This window comes from Triticum dicoccoides, chromosome 7A (genome assembly GCF_002162155.2).
Source record: "Triticum dicoccoides isolate Atlit2015 ecotype Zavitan chromosome 7A, WEW_v2.0, whole genome shotgun sequence".
NCBI lineage: Eukaryota > Viridiplantae > Streptophyta > Magnoliopsida > Poales > Poaceae > Triticum > Triticum dicoccoides.
Genome location: NC_041392.1, coordinates 32,519,806 through 32,537,184, shown reverse-complemented (window position 1 = coordinate 32,537,184; position 17,379 = coordinate 32,519,806). Strand labels below are relative to the sequence as shown.

At 44.5% G+C, this 17,379-nt stretch overlaps 2 protein-coding genes and 1 pseudogene across 2 annotated transcripts; all 3 read left to right on the top strand.

Annotated features, from left to right (window-relative positions):
• The first annotated feature begins 337 nt into the window (after window positions 1–337).
• On the top strand, window positions 338–905 carry LOC119332967 (annotated as a pseudogene).
• Window positions 906–1,002: 97 nt separating this feature from the next.
• LOC119332966 lies at window positions 1,003–6,133 on the top strand. Its single transcript, XM_037606034.1, has 4 exons — window positions 1,003–1,239; window positions 5,093–5,564; window positions 5,687–5,764; window positions 5,867–6,133. Exons 1-4 carry the CDS (start codon window positions 1,003–1,005, stop codon window positions 5,869–5,871), a joined length of 792 nt encoding a protein of 263 aa, XP_037461931.1. The 3' UTR covers window positions 5,872–6,133.
• A 404-nt stretch (window positions 6,134–6,537) lies between these two features.
• Window positions 6,538–9,415, top strand: LOC119332965. Its single transcript, XM_037606033.1, has 3 exons — window positions 6,538–6,579; window positions 6,706–7,829; window positions 8,963–9,415. Exons 1-2 carry the CDS (start codon window positions 6,538–6,540, stop codon window positions 7,378–7,380), a joined length of 717 nt encoding a protein of 238 aa, XP_037461930.1. The 3' UTR covers window positions 7,381–7,829; window positions 8,963–9,415.
• The last annotated feature ends 7,964 nt before the right edge of the window (window positions 9,416–17,379 follow it).

Below are 17,379 nucleotides of genomic sequence, written 5' to 3'. Positions count from 1 at the left end.
TGGCTGGAAGCAATTTTGTAGTTGATGGAAGCACCCGATTGATATATACTTTTGAAACAAGTGGGAAAATGTTTTTTTTTCTATTTGAAGGAACTAAATCACTGTTTGGTTATATTTTACTAGGATATAGGTTTGGAAGCAAATATTAGGAACGAAGCTGGAAGCAAATATTCAGTGTCTTGCTCCATGCTTCCTTGATCGGGGAAGGATCAATTAACGAACTCATCGCATATTTAGTGGAGGACAGAGAGGTTAGCGGCCGGAGGCACGTAATTAGTAGTGGAGGAAAAGAGACAACTCACCACCTGATTCCTTTCTACTGGATCGGATGAATAGCATGGTTTTAATCCTACGGTCATCGAATAGTCTGGTAGATGAACTCCTCGAGGAGGTCTTCATCCGCCTCCCCACGGCCGCCGACCTCGCGCGCGCCTCCGCGGCCTGCGTCTCCTTCCGCCGTGTCATCGCCGGCCACGTCTTCCTTCGCCGATTCCGCGTCCTACACCCGCCGCCTCTCCTCGGCATCCTCTGCTGGGATCTCACCCCGGCGCAGCCGCCCCACCCTTCCGCCGCCGCAGCGGCCACCTTGGCCGGCGCCGACTTCTCGTGCTCCTTCCTCCCTCCGTCCCGCGACCGCTGGTGCCTCCGCGACGTCCGTGATGGCCGCGCCCTTTTCTCCCCCGCCCTCGAGGGGACCGCCCGTTTTCCCGACTACCACTATAACCCAAGCGATCTGGTTACGGAGTTCGCCGTCTGCGACCCCCTGCACCGGCGCTACCTGCTTCTGCCCTCCGTCCCCGACCATCTCGCCTGTCAAGCCCATCCGCCGGACATCCTGAAATGCGAGCCCTTCCATGCTCCTCCCGGCGACCATGAGAAACCATCGTTCAGAGACTTCAGAGTGATGTGCTTAGTGTGGTGCAAAACCAAGCTCCTCCTCCTCGTCTTCTCTTCCTGCGCCGGACAATGGCTCGCCGATCCTATTACTTTTGAAATGTTTCGATGCGCAGCGCCGCACACCGCTACTACGCCCATGGTTGCTTCTGTTGGCAGGTCTATAATGCCAACAAGTTGCTGGTGCTGGACGCACGCAGGATGGAGTTCTCTGCCGTCAACCTTCCGTCTCCACCTGGCCGTTATGGGCAGCAGATGGCCATTGTGGAGGCAGGAGAAGGAAGGCTTGGGATGCTTACTATCTGTGATAAAATTCAAAGTGATGCATATCATCTCTTTTATGCTGTACAGTCTAGGGATGGGAATGGCGCAAACCAGTGGCAATCCAAGTCCCTGATCGCTTTGCCGGAAAATTATGGCTATTGCATCATGGGTGTAGCCGGTGGATACTTACTCCTATGCGGGTATCCGGAAGACAACAGGCCAATAGTAGCCTATTTATCACTGAATCTCCAGACTTTCCAGGTTGAGTGGTTCTGTCAGACTGATGATTATGTCTTGATTGGTGACCTGTATGCCGACCTCCCACCGTCCTTTTCACCGCCAACTCTTTGAAGTGGTAAGTCTGCCCTCCATCCATCCTTAATTACTTACTTGGCATGGATATGGCATTGCAATTGCAATATGATGCAAGTGTTAGTTATATGGTAGTGTGTACATTATTATTCTCTACTTTGGCAAACAGTCCTGATTTAATGCTGCTGTGGCCAAGTTACTTTCCACCCTTTGTAACACTCATTCATATTGATTGTCAGTGTTCAAATGACATTCTAATGGGAGTAAATGGCACCGGCGGTCCGAGAACTTGCGCTGCGGGTGCACTAAAGTCACGGTATTTGCAAATCGGAAAAACCTGTCATAGAACTTGCATTACGGGTGCAGATAGGTCGCACAGGTCATCTGAACCGGCCAGCTGCCCGGTTTTCTCCTTCTAACGGTCAAGCGCGATAAATTTGTTCACGACTTTAAAAATATATGTGATTCGTGACTTTAAAAAAATGTTCGTGAACGATAAATTTGAAAACTATTTGTTCACGACTTTAAAAAAATGTTCGCGAACGTTTCAAAAAATATATTCGTGATCCGTGACTTTAAAAAAATGTTCGCGAGCGATAAGTTAAAAATATTTGTGATTAGTTACTTTAAAAAAATGTCCAGGAACGAAAAATTTGAAAATGTTTCTGAATGATGAATTTAAAAATGTTCATGAATGATTATTTGAAAAGTATTTATTCACGGCATTAAAAAAAGGTCGAGAACGATAAATTTGAAAAATATTTTTGATTCGTGAACATTTTTTTAAAGTTGTGAACATTAAAAAAATTGGGATTCACGACATTAAAAAAAGTTCGTGAACGATAAATTAAAAAATATTTATTAAAAATATTTATGATTCGTGACTTGAAAAAAATGTCCGCGATTTTTTTTTAAAATGCTTGCAAACGATAAATTTGAAAATGTGGTGAATGATTAATTTGAAAACTATTTGTCCACGACTTTAAAAAAATTGAGAACGATAAATTTGAAAAATATTTGTGATTTGCGAACATTTTTTTTAAGTTGTGAACATTTAAAAAAATATTTGTGATTCGCGACTTTAAAAAAAGTTCACGAACGTTAAATTAAAAAATATTTATTAATTTTTTTTGTGATTCGTGACTTTTAATAAATGTCCACGAATGAAAATTTTGAAAATGTTTGCGAACAATAAATTTGAAAATGTTCATGAACTATTAATTTGAAAAATATTTGTTCATGACTTTAAAAAATGTTCGCGAATGATAAATTTGAAATATATTTGTGATTTGCGAACATTTGTTTTAAGTAATCAGCATCTGATGTTGATTACTACTTCTCGGGTTATACCATTGCTCCTGATGTTGCTAAATTTGACACCCAAAAACTGTTGAGACATACAGTTCAACAGAAACGTATGTCTAATAGGAAACATGAAAACTATTGTGGACTGCACTCGACTACGATGTTTTTTTTCGAGAGTACACCTAGGCGTATCATAGCTTTATAGAAGGCAGAATTTAGTTACAAGAAAGCTACCGCTCGATATGAACAACGAGTGTAGCACGAACACCACACCCGGCAAGACAACAAACAAACACCACCGCTAGGCAAGCTACAATGCAGAAAGCCTATCCTAAACTGATACATAGCACCACGTCTCGACCGACGCCGGACACCTCCGAAGACCACACTTCCGCAGAACTTCTCTTGTCAACGCACCATCCACCCTGAGCGCCTAAGAGAAAGTGGCAGATGAATGGCAGGACTCGATCCAATTCGGAAAGACATCGCCTTGGATTCACCGATGACCAACGTACATAGCGCCACTGAAGATCAGAAAAGGATAGCGGCGAACACCGGAGGAGAGCAACGAGGAACCAGTCGTGTCTCCAAATAGATGGCAAAGAGCTAGTTCGCTAAAATAAAAACAAGACCAAAGGCACTAGAGCCTCTGATTTTCCGTTGAAAGAGATGAGTAGGGTTGGAACCTGGGTGGTTGGTGGCACAACCAACTTTACCCAGCAACGCAACGCCCTAGTGATTCCCTAATTTCTCTAAATTTTTTGCTTCAGCCCTTGGTTTCGCATTCTCAGTTCCTGCTTATGTAATGATGGCTTCTATCTTATGCCTCTTAATTAGGCATCTACTAGTCTATCACTGATAAATAATGGTAGGCTTCTACCTAGTGGCAGCTTATAACGTCTTGGTTGTTTTAATAAATCAAACTTATTAAATCAACATTTTATCTCTGGTGGCTTGCATAACATGCAAGTGGATAGGTCAATACTAAATTGTTGTGATAACACACATGGATCCAGATGCCGTGCTGGTGTTTATGCCCAGAAATATAACTTCAGAAACATGTTTGTGTGGTTTGCAGGCAAGAGTTGACTTTATGAGCATTCAATCAAGCTGGATACGCTTCAGCATAATGACTATTAGTGACACTCCAAAAGTAGATGTTTGTATCGCATACATTTATACATGAAAAACTTTGTATTGTGGCAAGTTGGAATCCTGGTTCCCACTTGGTATTTCTTTCTTTTTATAAAACAGAGAGGCTTAGGGACACATGCTTTCTGTTCTTCAGTTTGTTTCAGTTTGATACTTTCTTTGAGTTGTCGTATCTAAAGTCTAAACAGTAAGCCCCCCTTCCCTCTATAACCAGGACCTCTGCAGGCCGGCAGTGCATTGAACCGACACATGTAGTCATGCCATGTTCTTCCAACACAGTTCTTCAGGTAGCTGAACAATCAGAAGCCAACAACAAAGCATTTAACCAAACACTTGCAATATCATCGAGCAGAGGTAAGGTGATAGGCTGAGTGGTGACTAATTGACCATAAAAAAACCATGTGGTTAGCACGCTCAGTCTTGGATCAAGATGATGAGAAGTCAGGTCCTAATAGCGGTTTAAGTGAGACAGCCCACCATGTTGACCTTTGCCTTTAGTCAGGTCCTAAAAGAAATTCGCTCCGGCAATGTCTCCTCTCCATCTCCCACGACACCTCTCTCTCCCTTAGTGAGCATCTCCCCTTGATTTGCCTCCAGAGCCCTCCCTGCTGTTCCGCGGCCTTCCCTTCTTCCACTATTACTACCTTTCTTGGACGCCCATCCTCTGTTCTGATGGCAACTTTGATCATCTGGTGTTAATTTGGGCCCAATGAGCTTTCTGTTGTAGCACTCTTGGTGTGGTGTTAAACTGCATCGCTCTTCCTTCCTAAAAAAAATGGTGTCGCTCCTCCGTCCTTTCACGAGCAAACCAAGCATGAGGGTCATTGGTGCATGAACACATTGCTTCCACTGCGATAAGATTAAGGGGAGGGACAGCAATTAGTGTTGCCAACGTGGTTTCCTGATTTACTGTGAAATTACCAACATTGTTTTCAAAAATCAATTATCAATTAATGCAATTTGTCTCTAAATCAATTTCAGTTAATGCAATTCATAATTTCATTCCTAATTGATCGACGACGTGGTTAAAATAGCATGGGACCTTACATATACTCCTAGTTGGTTCTTAATTGGCAGAGACAATTCAAATTCCGAATATGGCTAATCCTAACTGTTTGCGCGCGCAACGCGAATCGGCGCCGTTGCTGGGACATGTGGATGCGAGCAACCATGGACCATCTGGTCCCACGCAATTACCCCTCTTCCCATTTTCCTTGGGGCATACGGCCGAAATACAATCAAATTGTATCTGCACCATGCCTATGACCTACCCCGCTCACACGTTCCCTCAACAGCCAGCCAAACTCCTCCTCTCTCTCCGTTATCTCAGATCCAGCCGCCCCTTCCATTCCATCTCCTCTTCCACAACCGGCCACCGTCCCGATCTGAAGGTCTCCGACCAGATCAGCCTCCTCCCCACCACGGCGTGCGGCGAGGAGTCCCCGGATCGCTCGCCGTCACCCAGTGCGGTGCAGATCTGGTAGTCCGCCCTCACCAAGCATTCGATGCGTTGACGGCTCCTAGCACCAGATACCGCGACGAACGAGCTGTGTTCTGCCTCCTCCGGCTGCCGAGGACCACGGACGCCACTTCGTCTCACCGGCTGGCTCAGCATCAGCACCGACCACTACTCACAGGTAATCCCCCATTCCCCGCTTGCCAAATCTAGGAGTTGTATTACTAGGTAATAAGGATTGGGATCGCTTCTTCCTGCTTGCCCATGATTTGTGTTACAAATTGATATGGATTTTTATTGCAGGTGTGCAAAATTGTTGCTACGTCATGGATCTAGTAGCACATGGATCTATCACTTTCGCTCTTGGTCTTGTGTTCTCCAGTGCGTGATGAATTTGTATGATGCGGGTGCTATTCAACTATTCTTCCATTTATTCTGTTTCTTGCTTCTGATTTGATCTTTCTAAACTTGCCTACTTTCAAGGATGATGATGAAATGGAGGCTGGACGACGTCTGCCACACGAGTTAACATGCCAGGCTCCTGACTTACTTTAGTTCATGTCTTCATGGCCAGCAAGTTGTCCTGGTTCCTGCATAGATTGTAATTTTGTAGGCAGAATTATACAAGAACTTTTCGGATGTCCCACTCATACTTTGCAGAATTTTGACGAAGGACTTGTATGTTTTAACAGAACTCTGTTTTACAGAGTAGACACTCTGAATAAATTGCTGACGAACTTTATTTTTGTATGTAACCTGGGTTCTTTTTTTTGTTAATGTGGTGTCTGGAAACAAAAATAGACATAAACTTTATTAATACCTTTTTCGAACTCTATCATCAAAACCTGAAGAACTTGTTCAAAGTTTTCCTTATTATAAGTTCTTCAAAAGAAGTGCTACTAACGTTCTTCAAAAGTTCTGAGCTACAGTAGAGTTTCCATGGCTAAGTTACAAAGTTTGGTTCTTGTTTATACAATTTCTTTCTCTTGAAACAAACTAATATGAAAATTAGGACATTTTTTGAATCCCAAGGAGCAGTGGTTTTTGTTTATACCATTATTATAAATTCTTCAACTATATTTTTATTCATCACTTGCCTATCATTATAAATCCACATTCGAAATTTGAATCCAAATAAGGTTCTAGTACAGTCTATGGTACATTTGTCAGGAATCTGTAGTGCTGGTCCCGCATCTGTTTGAATACGGCCTGATATACAAGCACTAGAATATCACGTGAGGATAAAATACCATGCATGCCTGACAACTGGTGGGCCAACCTGGTGGGACTGCATGCTGGATGAGCGGCAAGGATACAGTTAGGAACTCCTGGAGGAGATCTTCCTCCGGCTCCCCGCGGCCGCCGACCTCGCCCGAGCCTCCGCGGCGTGCGTCTCCTTCCGCCGCGTCGTCGCCGCCCACACCTTCCTCCGCCGATTTCGCGCCATCCACCCGCCGCCCCTCCTCGGCATCCTCTGCGGCGGCCTCACCCCCGCCCAGCCGCCCCACCCTTCCGCCGCCGCGGCGGCCACCTTCGCCGACGCCGACTTCTCCTGCTCCTTCCTCCCCCCGTCCCGCGACCGCTGGTGCCTCCGTGAGGTCCGCGACGGCCGCGCCCTTTTCTCCCCCGCCCTCCAAGGGACCAACCACAATTACAACCCCAGCGATCTGGTCAAGGAATTCGCCGTCTGCGACCCCCTGCACCACCGCTACCTCCTGCTACCTGTCCTCCCCGACCATCTAGCCAGTCAAGTCCATCCGCCGGACACCGTGGAATGCGAGACCTTCTTCGCTCCTCCTGGCGACGATGAGGACTCATCATTCAGAGACTTCAGAGTTATGTGCTTGGTGCGGTCCATAACCAAGCTCGTCCTCTTCGTCTTCTCTTCCTGCGCTGGAAGATGGCTCGCTGATCCGATCACATTTGATGTGCTTGGATGCGCGGTGGTATCACGCCGGTACTACGCCCATCGATGCTTCTATTGGCCAGATTTATGAGGCTGGCAGCATGCTTATGCTTGACACGGGCAGCATGGAGTTCTCCACTGTTGACCTCCCACCTTCATCTGGCCCTTATATGCCGGACATGGTCATTGTGGAGGCAGGAGGAGGAAGGTTTGGGATTCTTACTATCTCGCATCAAATTAAACGTGATGCATATCATCTCCTGTATGCCGAACAGTCAAAGGATGGGAATGGCGCAAACCAGTGGCAGTACAAGTCCGTGATCGCTTTGCCGGAAAATCATAGCTATAGCGTGGGTGTAGCTGGTGGATACTTGCTCCTAACTGGGTATCCGGAAGACGACAGGCCAACAGTAGACTATTTTTCACTGAATCTCCAGACTTTCCAGATTGAGTGGTTCTGTCAGACTGGTCCCTATGCCATAATTGGCGATCTGTATGCCGATTTCCCGCCGTCCTTGACCACACCATCTATTTGAAGTGGTAAGCTTGCTCTCCAATCTGTTTAACCACTTATTCTGTTTCCACATGACATTGCAATATGATTCAGGTGATAGTTTCTTGGTAGGGTGTGTTACCATTCTACTTTGCCAAACGGTCCTGAATTAACGCTGATGTGACCAAGTTACTTTCCACCCTTTATATAATACTCACTCATATTGCTTGTCGCCTTGCCGGCATTTAGGTTCTGCTCTAATGGTTAGTACATGTGTGCAAGAAGTATCTGTTTCTCGTCTTGTGAATATGACTGTCATCAATTTGAGTATCATACAGAAATAGTAATTAGCATTGCAGTATGCACACATTAATCTGGATTTGGACATGTGTTTGCTACTTTCCCTTGAGCGATTTTTTCTTACATATTTTTTTCATCATTTTTAGTTACTTGTTAAACCGTTTGCTTCTGCTAGGGTCCTTCAGCATGCTCACATTCTTCTCATTGCCGGTTCATTCCTTTAGTTGGTTGCTTTGTGGTGAGATGCACTCGTCAAATTGCATACAGAACCTAGTGTTGTGACATTAGTAGCACCAAGCACCACTATCTATTAAAAGAATGGCACTCTGCACCTCCTATTCCAAATTTTGTTGCATTTGCAGTGTGACACGAATGTGGTGGTTCTATGTATTTTACTCCTTTTGGCTGGTGAGACTCGGTTCAGCTAGGGTGCATGAGGTAGCATGTTAAATTTGTGTTCGGACAGTTGGGAATGTCACGTTTTATTTACAAAATAGTTCTGATAACCTATATGAATTCAGATGCCGTGGTAATGCTTATGCCCAGTAATATTTCTGGTCTTGAGCTGCAAATACATGTTTCATGGTCAGATAACTTTAGAAACATGTTTGTGTTGTTTCGCAAATGAAGGTCAAATTTGAGCGTTTCAATCAAATTCGATGCTCACCTGTTTGGCATAATGACTTTAGCGACCCTCCAAAAGTAGATGTGTTTATTGCCTACAAGTATTCGTGAAAAAGTTTGTATTGTCACAAGTTAAAATCCTCATTCCAATTAGTATTTTCAGTCCAATACATTTCTTTCTTTTTATGAAAAAGAGAGAGGCTTCAATACATTTTTTTAGTTGTCATATCTAAGCACACTTCCCCTCTATAATCAGGACTTGTCCAGAGAATAATGCTGATGACAAAGGACCCACAAGTGCGATGGCATGTTAAGGAGAATAAATGCAATTATTTGCAGTTCGACAACAATTTGCAGGTGTGAGAAGATACTGTCTCTTTGAGCTACTGAAGAACAAGAAGCATGCAATGGATGTCTGTTGCATTAACCTTCCTTCTTGTGCTATTTACGCTGTGCTTTTAAGCCTCACAAAAGATTAGGCTACTATCTTATTATGTGTTCACCGCCTGACTATGTGCAGCTTTCACTGCCTATACCGCAAGCAAAACCAGAGAATCGCTTTACTAATGTATTCAGGCAGTGGCCCAGCTAGGTGACTTCCGGCAAGCAAGCTATATTGGCCGTGACAGCCCGCCACAGTAGTGTCTTCCTTCTTGGTTTTGGAGGACCGAACATCGCTCATAGTATTTACAAATGAATGTCTGTCTTGGTTCGAACTGAAGTTTTGATGTTTCAATTACCCCGAAAATAATTTGCTTTTGGTGATGTTTGATTCTAGTGTATATGCTATACCCAAAGTCTACCTGTTCTGAACATATCTTCTCTTTGCTGCACATGTACTTGCAAAAATGTGCGACAATCCATATCGAGAAAATCATACTACAAAATTTCTGTCAGACGCCAGCTTCACCGAGTTTTGTCCCTCCGGTTGAGCTATGGCGATTGGCGGATGCGGCGCAGGTCAAAGGGGACACGGACTAAATCATCATTTGATGGTGAATCACACATACCCACAGTTGCAAGGCCACAACCCCTCTCACAATGAAAATCATGGAAGTTCTGGAAACGATTGGAGCAAATCTTGAGTTTGCTCGTTTGTCCAACATCATCACAATTTAGATAGAAGTTGCAATCAATAAGACGAATGGTGAGTCTGCTTACAGCAAAGCATCAAGGGTGGACTGAAGCGTGCCATGATATTGCATTCTTGCAACTACACTCTTCAGGTGGATGAAGAACCACAAGCATGGGCAATTATCTAATATTAGATCAAAATACGCTTTTAAAAGTTTTCAAGGGCCCCTTCTTCTCCACAAGAAAGTGACTTCTCAATATGAGTTTTCCACCATTGAAATAGCTCGAAGGTTCTCTCCAACCCAACCCTACAATCTTCAATCTAAGTGAGGAAAGTAAACCACCACATTATGTTTTTGTAACAAATACCATTGATATTGTACTGAAATTTGGCCAAAAAGATTAGTGACATAGTAGTTGCTTAAGTTTGAGCAAGTTTTTGACTGGTCGGACCAAGTCGTGAGGCCCACATGGCACAAAATACTGACATGTTAGGCCATCTCTAATCGTACTTCTAAAATTTAACTCCTCAAACACTAACTCCTCCAATTTGTGGAGTTCAAAAGAAAACACGAACCTAACCGAACTCTCAATCTCAACTCACTAGTAGAAAAAGGGCCTAATGTTCAGCTCATTAGTCCCGGTTTGTATTTAAGCCGGCACTAATGTGATCATTAGTGCCGGTTTCAACGGCTAGGCGGGCTGCTCTCGTTAGTACCGGTTCGTGGCGAACCTTTAGCACCGTTTCGTGCCATGAACCGATGCTAAAGAGAGTGGTGGCAGGATGTTGTCAGTCTGGGGCCCCTCCAACACCTTTAGTACCGGTTCGTGGCACGAACCGGTACTAAAGGTCGTCCTATATAAACCCTTCGTCCACACGCGATCGAGCTCGCTCTGTTTTTTCCTTTTCCCCTCTCCTCTGTGTTCTTTCCCCTCTTCCTCAAGCTCATCACACATTTTGCCCAAATTTTGTCAAGATTTGAAGGCCCCCATCCATTCAAATGATCACAAAGGTAAGCAACTTTGTCCTTTCCATCTCTCATTGCTAGATTAGCTCTTGCAATGCTTTATATAGTGATTAATTTGTGGGTTTTTAGTAATTTGGGAGGAATTATATGTGGTAGTTTATTTGATTTATACGGAATTTGAGCTCAAAATAACTCTTAGTTTGCATATGTAGGTGTGGTTTACTTAGTGCCTTCCCGTCTCCGTCCTAACCACTGTCGATCGTCCGCACCGTCCCGTCGCCGGCACCACCATGTGGTGAGCCTCTTGTTCTTATATTTTTTATATAAAAAATCATGTTTGTGTGATTTAGATATATAGTTACTTGTATAATTATCTTACTCGTACGTTGTTTGTTATTCATAGTGCCATGGTTTTGATATCCGTCCCCGTCGGCCCTCGTCCGGGTTATGATTCGAATGTGGTATATTCTCTTTTATAACTATTTGTTGCATTTCGTGTTTATGACAAATTATGCCCATCAAGTTGACATAGATATTTTTATCTAGGAGATATGTGAACCGGAAATTCCAACCGACCCTGTTGTCGAGAGGTTAAATTTAGTTGAAAGAGAAAACGAGTATTTGAAAGAAAAAATGAAAATAATTGAGGGGGAGAAGATGGAATTGGAGTTGCATGTTGCCGATGTTGTCGATGATCACAAAATCAAGATGGAGAAAATGCGCTTGAAGATTAGAAAGATTAAAAAATATGCCATTGATAGTGAGGCTTGGTACCATTATGTTGTTGGATCAATTGTTATCTTAGTTGCGATCTTGATTGTATTTGTTGTTGCATTTAAATGCTTTAGCTAGAGATTTATTTGTATGTTTGTTTTATGAGAATAAGTGTTGTATGAACTTGTATTAATTTGATCTTTTCGGTGTTGTGTATTGAAGATGAGCCGGCAATGGATGTACGATGACCAATGCTCTCCCCAGTTCATTGATGGCGTGCATACTTTTCTGCTTGGGGCTGAGGCAAACAAGTGGGCGGATGGTTTTATGCCTTGTCCATGTGCTGGCTGTAAGAATGATCGGAATTACTCTAAGTTAAAAACCATTCACGTCCACCTGTTTGAGTCCGGTTTCATGCCCCACTATAATCTTTGGACCAAGCACGAAGAAAGAGGGGTTATGATAGAAGACAATGAAGAAGAAGAGGATGATGACAGCTATCCTGGCCATGGGTTCCTTGAATACGATGGTACAACAATGGGGGAAGAAGCTGAGCCAGCAATGCGGGAAGAAGCTGAAGAAGAGGCATCAGATGAGCCCGCTGATGATCTAGGTCGGGCCATTGCCGATGCAAAGAGAAACTGCGCAAGTGAAAAGGAGAAGAAAAAGTTGCAGCACATGTTAGAGGATCACAAGAAACTGTTGTACCCGAATTGCGAAGCTGACAAGAAAAAGTTGGGCACCACACTGGAATTGCTGCAATGGAAGGCAGAGAATGGTGTATCTGATAAGGGATTTTGGAAAGTTGTTGGTAATGTTAAAGAAGATGCTTCCAAAGGACAACGGATTGCTCGAGAGTACGTACGAAGCAAAGAAGGATGTCTGCCCTCTAGGGTTAGAGGTGCAGAAGATACATGCATGCCCTAATGACTGCATCCTCTACCGCGTTGAGTAAGAGATTTCAACGCATGTCCGGTATGCGGTGCATTGCGCTATAAGATCAACTGTGATGACCCTGGTGATGTCGAGGGCGAGCGTTCCCTGAAGAAGCAGATTCCTGCCAGGGTGATGTGGTATGCTCCTATAATACCACGGTTGAAACGTTTGTTCCTAAACAAAGAGCATGACAAGGCGATGCGATGGCGCAGATAAGACCGTAAGAAAGACGGGAAGTTGAGAGTACCCGCTAACGGGTCGCAGTGGAGAAAATTCGAGAGAAAGTACAGGAAGGAGTTTGCAGGTGACGCAAGGAACGTATGGCTTCGTCTAAGCGCAGATGGCATTAATCCTTTTGGGGAGCAGAGCAGCAACCATATCACATGGCATGTGACTCTATGTATGTATAACCTTCCTCCTTGGTTGTGTATGAAGCGGAAGTTCATTATGATGCCAGTGCTCATACAAGGACCTAAGCAACCCGGCAACGATATTGATGTGTACCTAAGGCCATTAGTTGAAAAACTATTACAGCTGTGGAATAGAACATGTGTATGGCGTGGGATGAGCTCTTAGTAACCTTTTAGGACAGACAAACAAGGGATACCGCGCATGCACACACTGTTTGGATGATACCGACAATATATATTTGAATAATTGTAAGAAGAATGTGTACCTGGGACATGGTCGATTTCTTACGAGCAGGCATCTCGTAAAAAAAAAGGGAAGCATTTCAAAGGGGAGGCGGATCACCGGACGAAGCCTCGCCACCGTACTGGTGCTGATGTATATGATATGGTCAAGGATTTGAAGGTAATCTTTGAAAAGGGTCCTGGCGGACAACCTGTTCTGAATGACACTGACGGACACACACCCATGTGGAAGAAGAAATCTATATTTTGGGACCTGCCCTATTGTAAAGACCTAGAGGTCCGCTCTGCAATCGACATGATGCACGTGACAAATAATCTTTGAGTGACCCTGCTTGGCTTCTTGGGTGTGTATGGAAAGACAAAAGATACACCGCAGGCACGGGAGGACCAGCAACATATGCATGGAAAAGACGGCATACATCAGGGTCATGCCAGGTACGCTCTTACCAAAAAAAGAGAAGGAAATCTTCTTTGAATGTTGATACGTCTCCAACGTATCTATAATTTTTTATTGTTCCATGCTATTATATTATCAACCTTGGATGTTTTATATGCATTTATATGCTATTTTATATGATTTTTGGGACTAACCTATTAACCCAGAGCCTAGTGCCAGTTTCTGTTTTTTCCTTGTTTTAGAATATCGCAGAAAAGGAAAATCAAACGGAGTCCAATTGACCTGAAACTTCACGGAACTTATTTTTGGAAGGAAAGCAACCCGAGAGACTTGGAGTCCACGTCAAGGAAGCCTCGAGGAAGCCACGAGGTAGGGGGGTGCGCCCACCCCCCCTGGGCGCGCCCTCCATCCTCGTGGGCCCCTCGTGGCTCCCCTGACGTACTTCTTCCTCCTATATATATATCCATATACCCTAAAAACATCCGGGAGCATAATAGATCGGGAGTTCCGCCGCTAGAAGCCTTCATAGCCACCGAAAACCAATCTAGACCCGTTCCGGCACCCTGCCGGAGGGGGTAATCCCTCTCCGGTGGCCATCTTCATCATCCCAGTGCTCTCCATGACGAGGAGGGAGTAGTTCTCCCTCGGGGCTGAGGGTATGTACCAGTAGCTATGTGTTTGATCTCTCTCTCTCTCTCGTGTTCTTGAGGTGTTACGATCTTGATGTATCGCGAGCTTTGCTATTATATTTGGATCTATGATGTTTTCTCCCCCCTCTACTCTCTTGTAATGGATTGAGTTTCTCCTTTGAAGTTATCTTATCGGATTGAGTCTTTAAAGATGTGAGAACACTTGATGTATGTCTTGCCGTGCGTATCTGTGGTGACAATGGGATATCACGTGATTCACTTGATGTATGTTTTGGTGATCAACTTGCGGGTTCCGCCCATGAACCTATGCATAGGGGTTGGCACACGTTTTCATCGTGATTCTCCAGTAGAAACTTTGGGGCACTCTTTGAGGTCCTATGTGTTGGTTGAATAGATGAATCTGAGATTGTGTGATGCATGTCGTATAATCATACCCACGGATACTTGAGGTGACATTGGAGTATCTAGGTGACATTAGGGTTTTGGTTGATTTGTGTCTTAAGGTGTTATTCTAGTACGAACTCTAGGGCTGTTTGTGACACTTATAGGAATAGCCCAACGGATTGACTAGAAAGAATAACTTTGAGGTGGTTTCGTACCCTACCATAATCTCTTTGTTCGTTCTCCGCTATTAGTGACTTTGGAGTGACTCTTTATTGCATGTTGAGGGGTAGTTATGTGATCCAATTATGTTATTATTGTTGAGAGGACTTGCACTAGTGAAAGTATGAACCCTAGGCCTTGTTTCCTAGCATTGCAATGCCGTTTACGCTCACTTTTATCATTAGTTACCTTTCTTTTTTTATATTTTCAGATTACAAAAACCTTTATCTACTATCCATATACCACTTGTATCACCATCTCTTCGCCGAACTAGTGCACCTATAAAATTTACCATTGTATTGGGTGTGTTGGGGACACAAGAGACTCTTTGTTATTTGGTTGCAGGGTTGCTTGAGAGAGACCATCTTCATCCTACGCCTCCTACGGATTGATAAACCTTAGGTCATCCACTTGAGGGAAATTTGCTACTGTCCTACAAACCTCTGCACTTGGAGGCCCAACAACGTCTACAAGAATAAGGTTGTGTAGTAGACATCAAGCTCTTTTCTGGAGCCGTTGCCGGGGAGGTGAGTGCTTGAAGGTATATCTTTAGATCTTGCAATCGAATCTTTTTGTTTCTTGTTTTAGAACTAGTTTAGTTTATAAAAGAAAATTACAAAAAAATGGAATTAAGTTTGCCTCATATGCTTCATCTTTTTAATATCTTTCGTGAGTATGATGGAGAGGAAAATTGTGCTAAAGTGTTAGAAGAAGAATGCATTAAAATGTTTGGCACTAAATATTTGAATGATGAGCATGATTGCAATGTTATTAGTATGAACTCCTTGAATATCCATGGTACTAATGATGATTGCACTAGTTATGATGAAAATGTCTCCTATAAACATGTCAATTTTTGTGGAGTGCATTGGGTTTGCAAGTACACACCAAATAGGGAAGATAGATATTGCAAGAGGCATAAGTACTTAGTGTTGGAAATATGCCCTAGAGGCAATAATAAATTGATTATTATTATATTTCCTTGTTCATGATAATCGTTTATTATCCATGCTAGAATTGTATTGATAGGAAACTCAGATACATGTGTGGATACATAGACAACACCATGTCCCTAGTAAGCCTCTAGTTGACTAACTCGTTGATCAATAGATGGTTACGGTTTCCTGACCATGGACATTGGATGTCGTTGATAACGGGATCACATCATTAGGAGAATGATGTGATGGACAAGACCCAATCCTAAGCATAGCACTAGATCGTGTAGTTCGTGTGCTAAAGCTTTTCTAATGTCAAGTATCATTTCCTTAGACCATGAGATTGTGCAACTCCCGGATACCGTAGGAGTGCTTTGGGTGTACCAAACATCACAACGTAACTGGGTGACTATAAAGGTGCACTACGGGTATCTCCGAGAGTGTCTGTTGGGTTGGCGCGAATCGAGACTGGGATTTGTCACTCCGTGTAAACGGAGAGGTATCTCTGGGCCCACTCGGTAGGACATCATCATAATGTGCACAATGTGATCAAGGAGTTGATCACGGGATGATGTGTTACGAAACGAGTAAAGAGACTTGCCGGTAACGAGATTGAACAAGGTATCGGGATACCGACGATCGAATCTCGGGCAAGTATCGTACCGCTAGACAAAGGGAATTGCATACGGGATTGATTAAGTCCTTGACATCGTGGTTCATCCGATGAGATCAGCGTGGAACATGTGGGAGCCAACATGGGTATCGAGATCCCGCTGTTGGTTATTGACCGGAGAACGTCTCGGTCATGTCTGCATGTCTCCCGAACCCGTAGGGTCTACACACTTAAGGTTCGATGACGCTAGGGTTATAAAGGAAGTTTGTATGTGGTTACCGAATGTTGTTCGGAGTCCCGGATGAGATCCCGGACGTCACGAGGAGTTCCGGAATGGTCCGAAGGTAAAGATTTATATATGGGAAGTCCTGTTTTGGTCACCAGACAAGTTTCGGGGTCACCGGTATTGTACCGGGACCACCGAAAGGGTCCCGGGGGTCCACCGGGTGGGGCCACCTGCCCCGGGGGCCACATGGGCTGTAGGGGTGTGCACCTTGGCCTATATGGGCCAAGGGCACCAGCCCCAAGAGGCTCATGCGCCAAAGGATAAGGAAAGGAAGAGTCCTAAAGGGGGAAGGCACCTCCGAGGTGCCTTGGGGAGGAGGGACTCCTCCTAGCCGCACCCTTCCTTGGAGGAAGGGCCAAGGCTGCGCCTCCCCCCCTCTCCCTTGCCCCTATATATATGTGGGGGGTGGGAGGGCAGCCATACCAATGTTCTGGTGCAGCCCTCCCCTTCTCCCAAGTCCTTCTCCTCTCCCGTGGTGCTTGGCGAAGCCCTGCAGGATTGCCATGCTCCTCCATCACCACCACGCCGTTGTGCTGCTGCTGGATGGAGTCTTCCTCAACCTCTCCCTCTCTCCTTGCTGGACCAAGGCATGGGAGACGTCACCGGGCTGTACGTGTGTTGAACGCGGAGGTGCCGTGCGTTCGGCACTTGGTCATCGGTGATTTGGATCACGACGAGTACGACTCCATCAACCCCGTTCACTTGAACGCTTCCGCTGAGCGATCTACAAGGGTATGTAGATGCACTCTCCTTCCCCTCGTTGCTAGTTTCTCCATAGATAGATCTTGGTGACACGTAGGAAAATTTTGAATTTCTGCTACGTTCCCCAACACTTAGAAACTAA

What these genes read in the sequence shown, in the direction of transcription:
- LOC119332965 (XM_037606033.1), top strand. Translation starts at nt 6,538, where the DNA reads ATGGTACATTTGTCAGGAATCTGTAGTGCTGGTCCCGCATCT. An exon ending in GTAGTGCTGGTCCCGCATCT is followed by an intron (nt 6,580 to 6,705) that starts GTTTGAATACGG and finishes GGATACAGTTAG; the next exon opens with GAACTCCTGGAGGAGATCTT.
- LOC119332966 (XM_037606034.1), top strand. Translation starts at nt 1,003, where the DNA reads ATGCGCAGCGCCGCACACCGCTACTACGCCCATGGTTGCTTCTGTTGG. An exon ending in CATATCATCTCTTTTATGCT is followed by an intron (nt 1,240 to 5,092) that starts GTACAGTCTAGG and finishes TGTGGATGCGAG; the next exon opens with CAACCATGGACCATCTGGTC. An exon ending in GCACCGACCACTACTCACAG is followed by an intron (nt 5,565 to 5,686) that starts GTAATCCCCCAT and finishes TTTTTATTGCAG; the next exon opens with GTGTGCAAAATTGTTGCTAC.